This window comes from Lynx rufus, unplaced genomic scaffold, assembly GCF_022079265.1.
Source record: "Lynx rufus isolate CCGP_SWC_20201006 ecotype Redwood Valley unplaced genomic scaffold, mLynRuf1.p SCAF_38, whole genome shotgun sequence".
Taxonomy (NCBI): domain Eukaryota; kingdom Metazoa; phylum Chordata; class Mammalia; order Carnivora; family Felidae; genus Lynx; species Lynx rufus.
In genome coordinates, this window is record NW_025814854.1 from 964,570 (window position 1) to 977,559 (window position 12,990).

The 12,990-nt window shown below is 64.0% G+C and overlaps 1 protein-coding gene across 1 annotated transcript; it reads right to left on the reverse strand.

The window, feature by feature from the left end:
• Positions 1 to 410: 410 nt before the first annotated feature.
• MSANTD1 (Myb/SANT DNA binding domain containing 1) lies at positions 411 to 11,319 on the reverse strand. Its single transcript, XM_047094265.1, has 4 exons — positions 11,304 to 11,319; positions 7,712 to 7,976; positions 3,862 to 4,137; positions 411 to 651 (listed from the first exon to the last, which is right to left on the reverse strand). Exons 1-4 carry the CDS (start codon positions 11,317 to 11,319, stop codon positions 411 to 413), a joined length of 798 nt encoding a protein of 265 aa, XP_046950221.1.
• Between the last annotated feature and the right edge of the window lie 1,671 nt (positions 11,320 to 12,990).

Consider the following 12,990-nt stretch of genomic DNA (forward strand, 5'->3'; position numbering starts at 1 on the left):
GGCCTGACGCCCCGGGGAAGAGGGATGCAGCGGCCGTCTGGGGTCCGCTCCGCGGTCGGAGCTCATCCTAGGAGGTGGGCAGCAGACCCCGAGAGCGTGAGGACAGCCGTCGCCCCTTCCAGAGTTTCCGTCCCGGGCACAAAGCCGCCACTAAGCCGCTTCCGTTTGCTTGTTTTGCAGTCGACCCGCCTGGCGTGCTCCCTGCGAGCTGTGGAAATGACTTCCGGCAGGAACGAGACCCCACGTGTAATACCCAAAGCCGTTTCAAGGGCCACCGACGGTGACCGTACGGGAGGACAGCCTCCGGGAGGTGCTCACCAGGGGGCCGGCCCGGGGCGACCCCGGAGGCGCCGGCCCGCGTCCGTCCGAGCCAGGGGCAGCCCCGGGGCGCTCCCCGCGGGCCGGGCGGCCTAGACGCCGGACTTGGCGATCATCTTCTCCAGCAGGCTCATCATGCGCTCCTGCAGCTGCAGGCCCTGCACCTGCAGCAGGTTCTGGCGGTCCAGCACGCGGCGCACCTCCTGGCACGCGTCCTCCACGGCGCGGCTCAGCCGGCGCTGCTCCTCCAGCATGGCCTCCAGCAGCCGCAGCTTCTTCTTCCGCAGGTGGCAGTTCTGCACCTTGCGCTTCTTCCCGGGCCGCGCGTCCGACCTGGAGGGACAGCGCCAGCGTGTGGACGGCGGGCCGCGCGCTCCGGGCACCAGGGGCCCCGCCCGCCCCTCCCCCCCACCGCCTCGCGGACGGGCGGGGCCGCGGAGGAGGCCCCTGCGGGGCTGAGCCGCGCGCCCGCCTGGGGCCCGCCCCGTGCAGCTCGCGAGGAGGGCCCGGGACAGCAAGGGGCCGTGGGCACAGAGAGTGACCCGAGTCCCAGCCTGGGCGGGTGGGGGGCACGGGCCTGGTGTGGGGCTCAGGGGTGGAGGCCACCCGGGGCGGCGGCGCGGGGGGAGGGGCGAGAGACGAGGAAGGCAGGGAGGGAGGGGGCGCGGGCAGGGTGGCTTCTCCCGGGAAGCCTGGCACCGGAGCCTCCGGTGCACAGGGAGGTGAAAGGTGAAGGTGACCACGGCCCCGTGCCCTGCGCCGTCCGCCGTGGGGGAGGCAAGCATCCCTGGCTGAACTGGCCCAACCCCACCTGTCCCTAAGGCCTTGCTGGTCCCCTAGCCGGGGCCCCATGCTCCTCAGCAGAGCGACGCCCCAGCAGACCTGAGGGGCGAGGAAGCGGTCCCCACATCCCAGCCCTAATTAGAAATTAGGGGCAGTGTCTGGGGCAGTAGGGAATCTGGGAACCGGGGTCATTCCGTGGAAACATGGGCCAAAAATCTCAGGTTTCCCAGCTGATTCCATCTGGCTATCCACAAAGGCATTTTTGTCTGGGGTCTTTGCTGAGAAGTTCCCTCCAGGGAAGGGGCCCTGGACCAACTGAAGAGTTGCCTCCTCCCATCACCCCTGACGGGCAGACCTGAAGGCCAAGGCCAGGGCTGAGGGGAGAGGCAGGGCCATAACTCAAACCTACACTCCTCCTGTTTTTTTCCCCAACGGGCCAACTCCTATCCGCTCTTGAGAGCCCACCCCAAATGTCCCCTTCTCTGGTCCTCCAGCCTCCTGTGGGCATCTCGAGGGCAGGCTCACGTGGCCAGTGGCCGGCCTAGCAGGAAGTCTGTGATGGACAGCAGAGGGGACAGGCATGCCCGCTGAACCAGCTTCTGAGCACATTCTGGAGGCTCAGCCCAATACCCCTCCCTGGTTCTGAGAAGACCAGCCAGCCTGGCGAGGATAGGGAGGAGACCCCGGGGCAGGGTCTGCTTGGGGGTGAGGGAAAGCCCAGAAGCCAGAAACTGGAGGGCACTTGGTCTCCCTCCATGTGCCAGGCCCCACACCTGAATCTGTTCTCTCTTCTGACACTCACAGCCATCCTTGGAGAAAGTACTGATTTATCCCCATTTTACAAAGGGAGACTGAGGCCCAGAGAGGTCAAGGACTTTCCACACGGCTAGAAATTGATGGAGCCAGATGAACCCAGACTATGGACAGGACGGCCTGTACTTCAGCACCAACTGCCTCCCTGTCTGACACTTCCCTGTGCGAGGTCTCCTGTCTGAGGCCAGCCCGGTCTGAGGCCTCCCCATCTAAGGCCTCCCCATCTGAGGCTGGCCTGGTCTGAAGCCTCTCTGGTCTGAGGCTTCCCCGTCTGAAGTCAGCCTCCCTGCTGGAGTCCTCCCCATCTGAGCCCTCCCCATCTGAGGTCAGCCTCCCTGTCTGGGGCCAGCCTCCCCGTCTGAGGCTAGCCTCCCCGTCTGAGGCCAGCCTCCCTGTTGAGGCCTCCCTGTCTGAGGCCAGGCTCCTTGTTTGAGGCCTCCCCGTCTGAGGCCAGCCTCCCCGTCTGAGGCCAGCCTCCCCGTCTGAGGTCAGCCTCCCCGTCTGAGGCCAGCTTCCCCGTCTGAGGTCAGCCTCCCTGTCTGAGGCCAGCTTCCTCGTCTGAGGTCAGCCTCCCTGTCTGAGGCCTCCCCGTCTGAGGTCAGTCTCTCTGTCTGAGGCCAGCCTCCCTGTCTGAGGCCAGCCTCCCTGTCTGAGGCCTCCCCGTCTGAGGTCAGTCTCCCCGTCTGAGGCCAGCCTCCCCGTCTGAGGTCAGCCTCCCCGTCTGAGGCCAGCCTCCCCGTCTGAGGCCAGCCTCCTTGTCTGAGGCCTCCCCGTCTGAGGTCAGTCTCCCCGTCTGAGGCCAGCCTCCCCGTCTGAGGCCAGCCTCCCCGTCTGAGGTCAGTCTCCCCGTCTGAGGCCAGCCTCCCCGTCTGAGGCCAGCCTCCCTGTCTGAGGCCTCCCCGTCTGAGGTCAGTCTCCCTGTCTGAGGCCAGCCTCCCTGTCTGAGGCCAGCCTCCCTGTCTGAGGCCTCCCCGTCTGAGGTCAGTCTCCCCGTCTGAGGCCAGCCTCCCTGTCTGAGGCCAGCCTCCCCGTCTGAGGCCAGCTTCCTCGTCTGAGGTCAGCCTCCCCGTCTGAGGCCAGCCTCCTTGCCTGAGTCCTCCCCATCTGATGCCAGCCTCCCCGTCTGAGGCCAGCCTCCCCGTCTGAGGTCAGCCTCCCCGTCTGAGGCCAGCTTCCTCGTCTGAGGTCAGCCTCCCCGTCTGAGGCCAGCCTCCTTGCCTGAGTCCTCCCCATCTGATGCCAGCCTCCCCGTCTGAGGCCAGCCTCCCCGTCTGAGGTCAGCCTCCCCGTCTGAGGCCAGCTTCCTCGTCTGAGGTCAGCCTCCCCGTCTGAGGCCAGCCTCCTTGCCTGAGTCCTCCCCATCTGATGCCAGCCTCCCCGTCTGAGGCCAGCCTCCCCGTCTGAGGTCAGCCTCCCCGTCTGAGGCCAGCCTCCCCGTCTGAGGCCAGCCTCCTTGTCTGAGGCCTCCCCGTCTGAGGTCAGTCTCCCCGTCTGAGGTCAGCCTCCCCGTCTGAGGCCAGCTTCCCCGTCTGAGGTCAGCCTCCCTGTCTGAGGCCAGCTTCCTCGTCTGAGGTCAGCCTCCCTGTCTGAGGCCTCCCCGTCTGAGGTCAGTCTCCCTGTCTGAGGCCAGCCTCCCTGTCTGAGGCCTCCCCGTCTGAGGTCAGTCTCCCCGTCTGAGGCCAGCCTCCCCGTCTGAGGTCAGCCTCCCCGTCTGAGGCCAGCCTCCCCGTCTGAGGCCAGCCTCTCTGCCTGAGTCCTCCCCATCTGAGCCCTCCCTGCCTGAGGCCCCCCTGTCTAAGGCCAGCCTGGTCTGAAGCCTCTCTGGCCCAGGAGGCACTTGCATACCACCTAGTCCTCTGCGGCGGAAGATCAGCCGGCCCTCACGGCACCCGGCCCCTTCCCTGGCCCCTGATGGCGGTGGGGGCGGGGAAGGAAGACACACACTACCTGAACTTAAGGGACAGTAAGCTGGAGGAGGTGTCGGAGCGATCGTCCTGGAAGCGGCCTTCGTAGGAGCACTGGTTATACGGTAAGTACAGAGGGGTGGATTTAGCAGACGGCGACAGGGACGCCTCGGTCTGGGACGTGGAGGGCCCCGGCTGCTGGCTGTCCGGCAGTTTGCCATCACAGGACTCGGGGACCTTGGCCAGAATCCTATCAATGGCTAGGTAATAGGGCCAGTCGGGCGGGACGGACTCGCTATCTGTCATGCATTTTAATTTCCTGCAACGAGAGACACAAGAGCCAAGGGTGAGAAACGGAGCTGCTCCCGGCCCGTCCTGCCCGGCCCCCGGCAGAGGGGTGCTCGGGGGGCGCTGGGGCCCCGGGGGCCATGGGGCATGAGGGGGAGCCACTCGTGGCCAGACAGCCTCCCCAGAAAAACTGGCCAGGCTCCAGGGCCAAGGAGACATTAGACTTGGAGAGAAGGCAGGCCGGGGGACTACCCTGCCGTGGGTGCTAACAAGAAGCACGCGCCCCAGATGTAAGTAAGGTCATGTGTGAGTGCTGGGGCCTTGGGCTGTTTGGTACCGTTCCTCTCCCTGCGCTTCTGTAGTTTCTAAGCTCCCTACAGTGAACAAATGCTGTTCTTAAGTAGTTAGCCTGCGACAGATAATAAAGTATGCAAACATAGGAACAAAGTGTCATATGATATAAATGTAAACCATCATGACACGAGATGCGTGTGTTCCTAAAGAGAACGCCTCAGAAGTGGGAACCGGAGAGCACAGTCTGCAGTGTCCAATAGACCTGAGCTGCGTCTCATCTCCACCACTTTGCAGTGTGACCTTGGGCAGGTCCGTTAACCTCTCTGAGCCTCCATTTTCACGTCAGTAAAATGGGGATGAGCAAAGTAAACTCCTCACAAGCTGTAAAGAGGATTTAATAAGGAAATGCCCAGCTCCTGGCAAACAGCAAGCCGACTAGATAACATTCGTGGCTGAAGATATCAGGGGGCAGTGGGGCTGGGCCTGACACCCCCCAACCCTACTTAGACCCCAGGCCCAAGGGTGTGCACAGCACAGCTCTGCCTACCGTGGGCTGGAGCCCTGCCCGGCCATGCGTCCTATCCTTCCCTGCAGATAGGCCTTGCAGGTCCCCAGGCCTCGGCCGAATTCTGGGAGGTCAGGAATGGGGAGGCACAGCTGCAGGAGAGCTGGGCAGCCTTGGCCAGGCCAGGAAGGAGTCCATGACTCGGGGGTGGGGGTGGGGGTGGGGGTGGGGGTGGGGGGGAGGTGTTCCCATCTGCCCCATCAGACCCAGCCTTAGTCTGTGGCCCCCACATTCCTACCCCATGCTCCTCCCAAGTAGGGAGGCCCTCAAGCTACAGGGACCTCTGTAGCCAGATGGTTCCTGTCTGCTGACATAGGGTTCCTGCCAGGGTGTAGCCCCTGGTCACACTGGTCTTTGAAATAGAGCTGACCCTCTGAACGAGCCGCCCGCAGCAAACAGGCACAGTGGGACACGGCCAGGGGGTCTGTGGCTCAGGGCAGCGAGCAGAGGCCAGCTACAGGAGGTGGCCTTGGGAGCAGCATACAGAATGTCCTCGGTAGAAAGCCAGGGACAGGCCACCGAGGGAGGCATGGCTGCTCCGTCTCCCAACCCCAGGACTACCGTCCGTCACCCTGGAGGCCTGCACAGACTCCAGGTGCAGGAAGTGGAGAACTGTGCTTGGGCCCACACCCAGCCTCTAGCCCATCTGGAAGCCCCCCTATGCTTGTTCTGACCACTCAAGCCAGGCTGCTCCTTGGAGAAATGAGGGAAGGCCTGCCCCCGCCCCGCACAGGAGGCCCCTGAATGGTATTCCAAGAGACCATGCTCCATGGAACCCAGGCGCCCCCTCGGGCTTCCTTAGCCTGACAACCTTAATATGCAAAGAGCTACAGTGAAAAAATAAGAAAAGACTTTGGTAGGGGAGGCTCTTTGGGTAGGGGTAAGAGGAGACAGATAAAGAACTAGTCAACCAATCAAAGCATCATCCTATTAAGGGTGTGTGGCCTTGGGCAAGTCCCCTCTCTGCTCTAGGCCTCAGTTTCCCCCTCAGGGAACAGGAAACTGAAGTGTCACATGTGCAGCCCTCGCCCTCAGGAACAGACGGCAGGGTCTGCAGTGGAGCCCCACTGGAGGGCCCGGGCTCCTGCTCTGCTGTCTCATCTCTCGTGGCCTCCCTGCCCCCCCCCCCCCCCAAGGAATGGAAAGGAATGCCTCCCCTGGGACTCTGAAGAAGGCTTTCAGGATAAATAATGAATGAGTCGGCCAGACACCAATCAGAGCCCATGGATTACTGAGTCAGATGGGAAGCTGGTCAAACAGCCGGCTGCACCTCTGCAGCCCCCTCACAGGCACGGAGGGACGCACTGTGTGAACGGAGGAGGCAGGGACAGACAGACACACACACACACGTCTACAGACAACTCAGCCCTCTCACGCCACGAGCTGGTGGCTGGAATTTATCATCGTTTATGTTGTGACGGATGCCTTCAGACCCTTAGCGGCTGCCTCATTTCTGGCCCCTGGGCCTGCCTGGGAGCTGGGGCTGTGGGCAGAAATGCACCTTCAGACAGACCCAGGCTCTGGACCCCCTCCTCCAAGGGCCACGAGAAGTTGTCGGGGGCCCTGCGGGGCCTCTGCACGTCCCAGGCTCCAGACGGGCTGGGAGCTGCAGGCCAGGAGGGCAGGGGTTGGCTCCTTGCCGACCGTTGGGAGCGAGGATCCTCTCGAGGTGCCCAAGGCAAACCCAGGCCCCGTCTGCACCCAGCATGGCCTGCACCTCTGCTCCCCTGCTCATAGCAGCCACGAGGAGTGCCAGGAGGAGGCCAAGGCTGGGAGCAGCTCGGTGCACTCCAAGTCTTTCTGGGACAGCGCCCCTTCCAGGGTCACTGACAGGCCCACCCCCGCCCAATATGCCTGCCGCCCACCCCCCTCACTGCTACTCTCCACCCATGGCTCCCAGTTCCAGGTTGACCTTCACCCCGGAGACCCTAGACTGCCCACGACCCTCACCTTGCCCATGACCCACTCCACACCTGTGACCTTGGCCTCACCCAAGAAGGCCCTCTGCACGGCTGTGACCTCTGCCCTGCCCATGGCCATCTGCACGCAGTGACTGACGTGCTCCCACCCTGGACGCCAGAGCTCCTCCCCTGCCCAGGAACCCTGTCTGTGGCCCTGACTCAGCAACTCCCTTCTGGCTGCCGGGGCAGGGTGGCTACAGTGGGGTAGGGCCAGGCCTGGGTCCCCGCTGCTTCTTTCCACAAATGAGGGCCCTCCCACAAGTGAGGCCCTGCTGGGAGCTCCAGGGCTCCAACATCGGCCCTACTACGCACCCTGCTCCCTGACCGCGGCCAGCCGCCGGCTGCTGGAAATGACCGAGCGTCAGCACCAGGCAGGACTTGCAGGCCTGGGAGCTGAGCCTCCTTCTCACCTCCGGCCTTGGTTTCCCTGTCTGTACGGCAGGCACCCTACTTAGCAGAGCCACGCCTGGGCAGCCGGCCTGCATTCTCCCTCCCGGTGGGAGGGTGCGTGTGGGCCAAGCGGGAGCCGCCTGCACGTGACACCCAAGGCAGGGGCCTGGGGTATGTTGCGAATTGTGCCAGCCCTGCCCTCGCTGGGCCTCGGTTTCCCACCTCTGATGGGAGGCTGCACACACGGTCTGTGCAGGCCCCATCTCGCTGGCTGGGCTCTGCCCACACGAGGCCTTCCCGACTCAGCTCCGAGGGGCTCCCCGCGGCCTCCAGCGGCCAGCGCCGGGCAGGGAGCACGGGGGGGGGCGCGCAGGCGTGCGGCACGTGGGGCCCACCTGTACTGGAAGGTCATGTTGGTGATCTTGATCTTGATCTCCTCGCCCAGCCGGCGCTCCCCCGTCATCTCCAGCAGCTTGCTGGCCATCTTCTCGTACACCTTGGCGTTGCGCTTGGTCTGCTTCAGCTCGTCGAAGAACTCCTCCCAGACGAGCATGAGGCCGCGCATCTCGGCGTCCGTCCAGTTGCGGGCTCGCCGGTGCTTCTCCGTCTGCGGGGACACGAGGTAGCCGGGCACCTCGGCCGCCGCCATGCTGGAGGCACCTGCGGGGTTAAAAGAGCTCAGGCGGGGCCTGGGGCCTGCGCACAGGGCGGGAGCCCCACTCCTGGAAGGCAGCTCCGCGCTCAAAATGGGGCCTACATCTGACAGGCAGGAATTTAGTTAAAAGCTTTTAAACGGGAAACGTCATTTTGATGTCACGTTTCCATAGCAACAGAGCAACTGCATAAGCTACAACAACAGAAACCTTTTAACTGAGAGCGCAGGAATCAGGGCTGCCCTGACGGGCCATCAATATTGCAGCGAGCGGGCCGGACCCAAAACCGGTGGCCCAGGCGCCGGCCGTGCCTCCCGCCCCAGCCCAGCCAGCAGACCCTGCTGCCGGGAGCCCCGTGTGCGGCGGGCTGACGGGGCTGACCGCACTCCCCAGGCGTGGGCTCCAGGCCTCGGCCCCCGCCTCAGCCCCGCCCCACGCACAGGGGCCGAGGCGCCAGGCGCCAGGGAGAGCCGGAGACAGGGAGTCAGGGTGGGACGGAAGGAGGGCCCAGCGCCACTGAGAGGGGGGTGGGCGGTGAAGGGGGGAGAGCGCAGAGGTGCACGCAGAGGGGGACACAGCTCGAGCAGCAGGTGCCCTCGAGGACCCGCCAACACTCGCCTCCCTGTGACGTGCTCCACACACAGCGTCCCCCTGGCCAACGTGCTCACATTTTACGGGGAGAAATGTAAACGCATCAGTACAGGCTGGGCAGCAGTGGGGCTCTGCCCTGTCTGACCACCTGTCTCCCCTCTTTGTGGTGGGACTGGTTGCCAGCCTGGGTGACGTGGGCTGGGCAGAGAAGCCGGGGCAGTTCTTGGGGCCAGAGGGCAATGGGCACAGGCGGGCAGTGTGTGTGTCCCTCCCACCCTGGGCAGCCCCACCACAGCCCTAACCACCCTGCTCAGCACCGTCTGTCCCTAGACCCGTTTCTACCTGGCTAGTGGGGTGCTCTTTGTATCCCCGGAACCCCACAGGAAAGGGTTTGCTAAAAGCTTGCTAAGTAAAGAAATGAACAAATGAAGGGACCAGCCTTAAGTAGCCCCTCTCTCTTCCCAATAGATCCCCTAGACTTTGCCTTTGGACTTACTGGCAAACTCCTATTCATTCTTTAAAGCCCTATTCTGACATCACCTCCTGTCCCACTTTGATCCTTCTTCCCTTTTTCCCTCAATTGGACCTGTGTGACCCTGGGTTAAGAACACTGGCAAAAGCGAGAGAATAAGAATTTGAGTATTCACGGAAAGCCAGGCACTGTTTTAAAGACTATATACAAGTATTTTCTACTTTGATCCTCATGGAACTCTTGTAAAAGAAGCTGGCACTATTACTCCCATTTTACAAATAAAAAGGCCAAGGGTGTAGAGAGGCGAGGTCACCCTGTGGGCAAAGGGCTGGGCCAGGCTTTGAATGCCGGTGGCTTGAAGCCGAATCTGACCCCGTGCTGTGCTGCCTCTGGAAGGAGCACTGGCTGGCAGGGTCCCAGTAAAGGACACCTGTCACCCCTCCTGTGCCTATGGTCCTCGGCAGGGCACACAGAACGTAGCCAATGCAAACTGCCCACCGTTTCTGGGGTCTCCTGGGAGGCCCCCAACGCCGACCCTGGACAAGATGGCTGCTGGCATGGCTGGGGTCCTTGGCTGGGGGACCCTCACCCTCTCTCAGCGGGTCTTTTCCAGGGCTTGACGGAGGCTCGTCCATCTCAAGGTCTCAAGGGCCAGGGCCGCGGGTCACCAGCAGGGCTGGGAAGGTACCGCAGGACAACGGTGAACTCTGCACCCAGACGAGGGGAACCGGCCTGGATCCCCAGGAAGGCAGGGGGCGCTGCCCGCAAGAAGCAGCCCCACAGCGGCAGCAAGGCTGGCGTGGCCGGAGCACAGGGGACGGGGCAGTGACAGACAGCGTGACTGTCCCTGGGGGGGGGGGGGGGTGGTCAGAAAGGAGGGCTTGAGAGCCAGGCTGGGGATGGGCTGCAGTGCCCCCTGGGGCTGGCCAGCAGAGGTCAGCAGCAGGAGGGTCAGCCAGGGCAGGACACCAGAGCCGTGGGAGCCGTGAGGCCTACGGAGAGAACGCATCACTAAAGGCATCAACGTTCAAAATTAAAAGACAAAACTCACATGGTTTATCAGTAAGAGCCCATCACACCTGCTGGACAGGCCCCAGCCCTGCCTGCCTGCCTGCTAGGCCCAGATGCCCAGCCAGGCCGTGGCATCCACGGGCCGTCAGTGAGCCTGCCTGGCCTCTGTGGGTCCCTGGCGGTGGCCTAAACCGGGGGTGAGGGACTCACGAAGTTCAGGCTGAAAATCACCATGGCTAACAGAGGGTCCTCCTCTGACCTGACCACGGAGAGAAAAGTCTCACTCCAAGCCACCCCAGATTGGGACAGCTGAGCCTGGAGCGCGGAGGTGGGGGTGGGGAGGTGTCCCTGAATCTCCGCCCAGGCCCTCAGGTGGAAGGGCAGCAGGGACATGTGTGGGCACTCGGAAGGGCCCCTTGTCCCTTCAGCGGGTTCTTGGTTCAAGACCTGGACCCCATCAGCTCCCCGTAGGAGCCCCTTCCTCTCTGGGCCCACGCAGCACCCCCCAGGAAGGCTCAGGGTTGCTGTACTCCTCTGGGCCTGGGTGCCTGGCACAATGTGCTTGGGATGTTTGCCGCGTGAATGAGTGACTGAAAGGTCTCCTAGAAAGCCCGCAGTCCTCAGGCAAAGGACCTGACCCCAGGGCCCTAGTGCCAGCTCTCAGCCCCACCGGAGGGCCTTTCTGCAACCACAGCTCCAGGGGCTGCCCCTGGCCCTGGCCCTGGCCCAGCATGTGGGGGGAGGCCCAAGGGAGAGGTAAAGGACACCTGCCACCCCTCCTGTGCCTATGGTCCTCAGCAGGGCACACAGGACGTAGCCAATGCAAACCGCCGTGTGCCTGGAGAATGCTCCCTACCACGTGCGTGGCCTTGCAGCTTCTGGAGAGGGCAGGGGCTGGCTGGTGATGGTAAACACTCCTCAGGAAGAGTTGCTGCCCCAGGGCCCCCGGGCTGGGGACCCTCAGGCTAGCCGAGGCCCCTGCCTCCAGGGGGCAGCTGCCGGCCTGTGGACATCACTCTGTGCTCAGGGCCCTGGCAAACTGGTGGCCCCAGAGGTGTCTACACCTCTCGCCTCCCCTCCAGCCAGCACGTCCAGGGGAGTCAGGGTGAGAGGCTGGACTCCAAATGTCTTCTCAGGTGTCAGTGGGCACGGGGAACCCCCAGAGCTTCCGGAAGCGGAGCCCTGAGGTCGGGCCTCCGAGGACAAGCACGAGCTAGGTGGGAGGGCCCTGTCTGTCCTCGCTGGGGCGGGGCTCCATACCTTGGCACAGCTGCATGGCCTGCGGGGACCCTCAATCTCTGTGGGATGGGGAGGCAGAGGGCCGGGGGCTGGGTATCCAGCAGTACCTGCAGGGAGAAGGGGTAGTTAAGCCCCAGCAGGAGGCCGGGGGACACCCGTGCGGCCACACCCTGTAGACCTGTCTCCCCGGAAACCAACACCGGTCTGAGATACTTAGGTGTGCTGGCCCTACCCAGCCGACCCGGAGCCCCAGGTGGGAAGCAGGGATCCCATCGAGGATTCTCTGGCACCTTCCAGGGGCAGACGCCACTGAGCAGAGCCTATCACAGTGGGTGGGAAAGTTTAGCAGTGGAAATGCTCCAGTCTGGGCGAAGGTGGGGAAGCACATGGTGTGTGGCGGGGTCACAGGGAGGGCTATTCCCGTGGAAGGGGGCGGCGATCATCCCAGCTTGGACTGGCTCACAGTGGAAGGAGGCCGGAAGTGGCCCAGCGCTGCAGGGGTCGTGGGTGCTGTAGGGCCCAGCTCACTGTGCTGGCACCACCACCCTTTTCCCTACATCCGCGGGGAGCTCAGACTGTGACTTTCGGCCTCCGCCTCGGTGGGCAGACCCCAACCCCGACGGCCCCGCCCATGCCCCAAGAGACCCTCAGGCCCGTGGGGGGTGAAGGCCTGAGGACCTCGGGGCCCCTAGGGCACGTGGCCACGAGTGGCCTTCGGTTTCCTGCTTGGGAGGCCGGTGGGGAAGTGCCATCCAACCAGGTGGAGGGGCTGGGCCAGTAAGGCTCCCAAACCAGGGGGAACCACAGGAGATGCTCATGGCTGCCCAGAGTCTTGGGCGACACCACCAAGCAGGCCCACCTCTGGGCCCATGGGCACCGGCAGAACGCTTCATCCAGCAGCGCTCCGACTACCGCCAAGCTGCCTGGGGGGCAAGGCACAGCCCTCCACCCCACACCCAGAAGGGCCTCAGGGGCTTCTTCTCAAGGAAAGCAGGGTCTCACCCTCTCCTGAGGGTCCCTCTGCCGTAGCGGCAGGAGGGCAAGCGGGGGACATGAGCAGCAGGGGCTCTGGGCCCTTTTCTTTCTGGAAGTAACAGGGAGACCACGTGTGCTCAGGCGCGCCAGGCAGGGTCTGGCTGTCCGTGCTGGGACCAGGAAGGGGGACACAGCCTTGGTCGCTCCGAGGTACCATCAGAGGCCCTGGAATTGCATCACAGAGGAGACAAATTTGGGGAGATGAAGTCACCCCCGTCAAATGTCTAGAACACCTGACGTGAGGACGAAGGCCCATCCCTGTGCAGGGACAGGGGGTCCTGTGGCACCCGAGGGCCCGCGCACAGAGCTGCTGCACAGCCCCGGAAGCCGGAAGCCCATGTGCCTGGTCACACGGCTGCAGCCCAGGGGCAGGGGCCAAGCTGCACGAGCGCACTTATCTGGCACCGGCCGCGGCGTGGGCTCCGAGGCCGCCCTGCTGAGGGACCGGACGGGCCACTCCCCCCAACAGACGGGAACCCATGGCACTAGGGGTGCTGTCTGTGCAGGCTGCCGGGTAAAGCAGCTGCACCCCAACATTACCAGACACCGACTCGCCACGGCTCACACACTCAAACGGGTGCGCCAGGAGCCCAGGAGCCCGTGGGGTGTGAGGGAGCCCCGAGGCCGAGGCACGGCCCCCTGTGAGCACTCCAGCCCTGGGCTGCCCTCACCA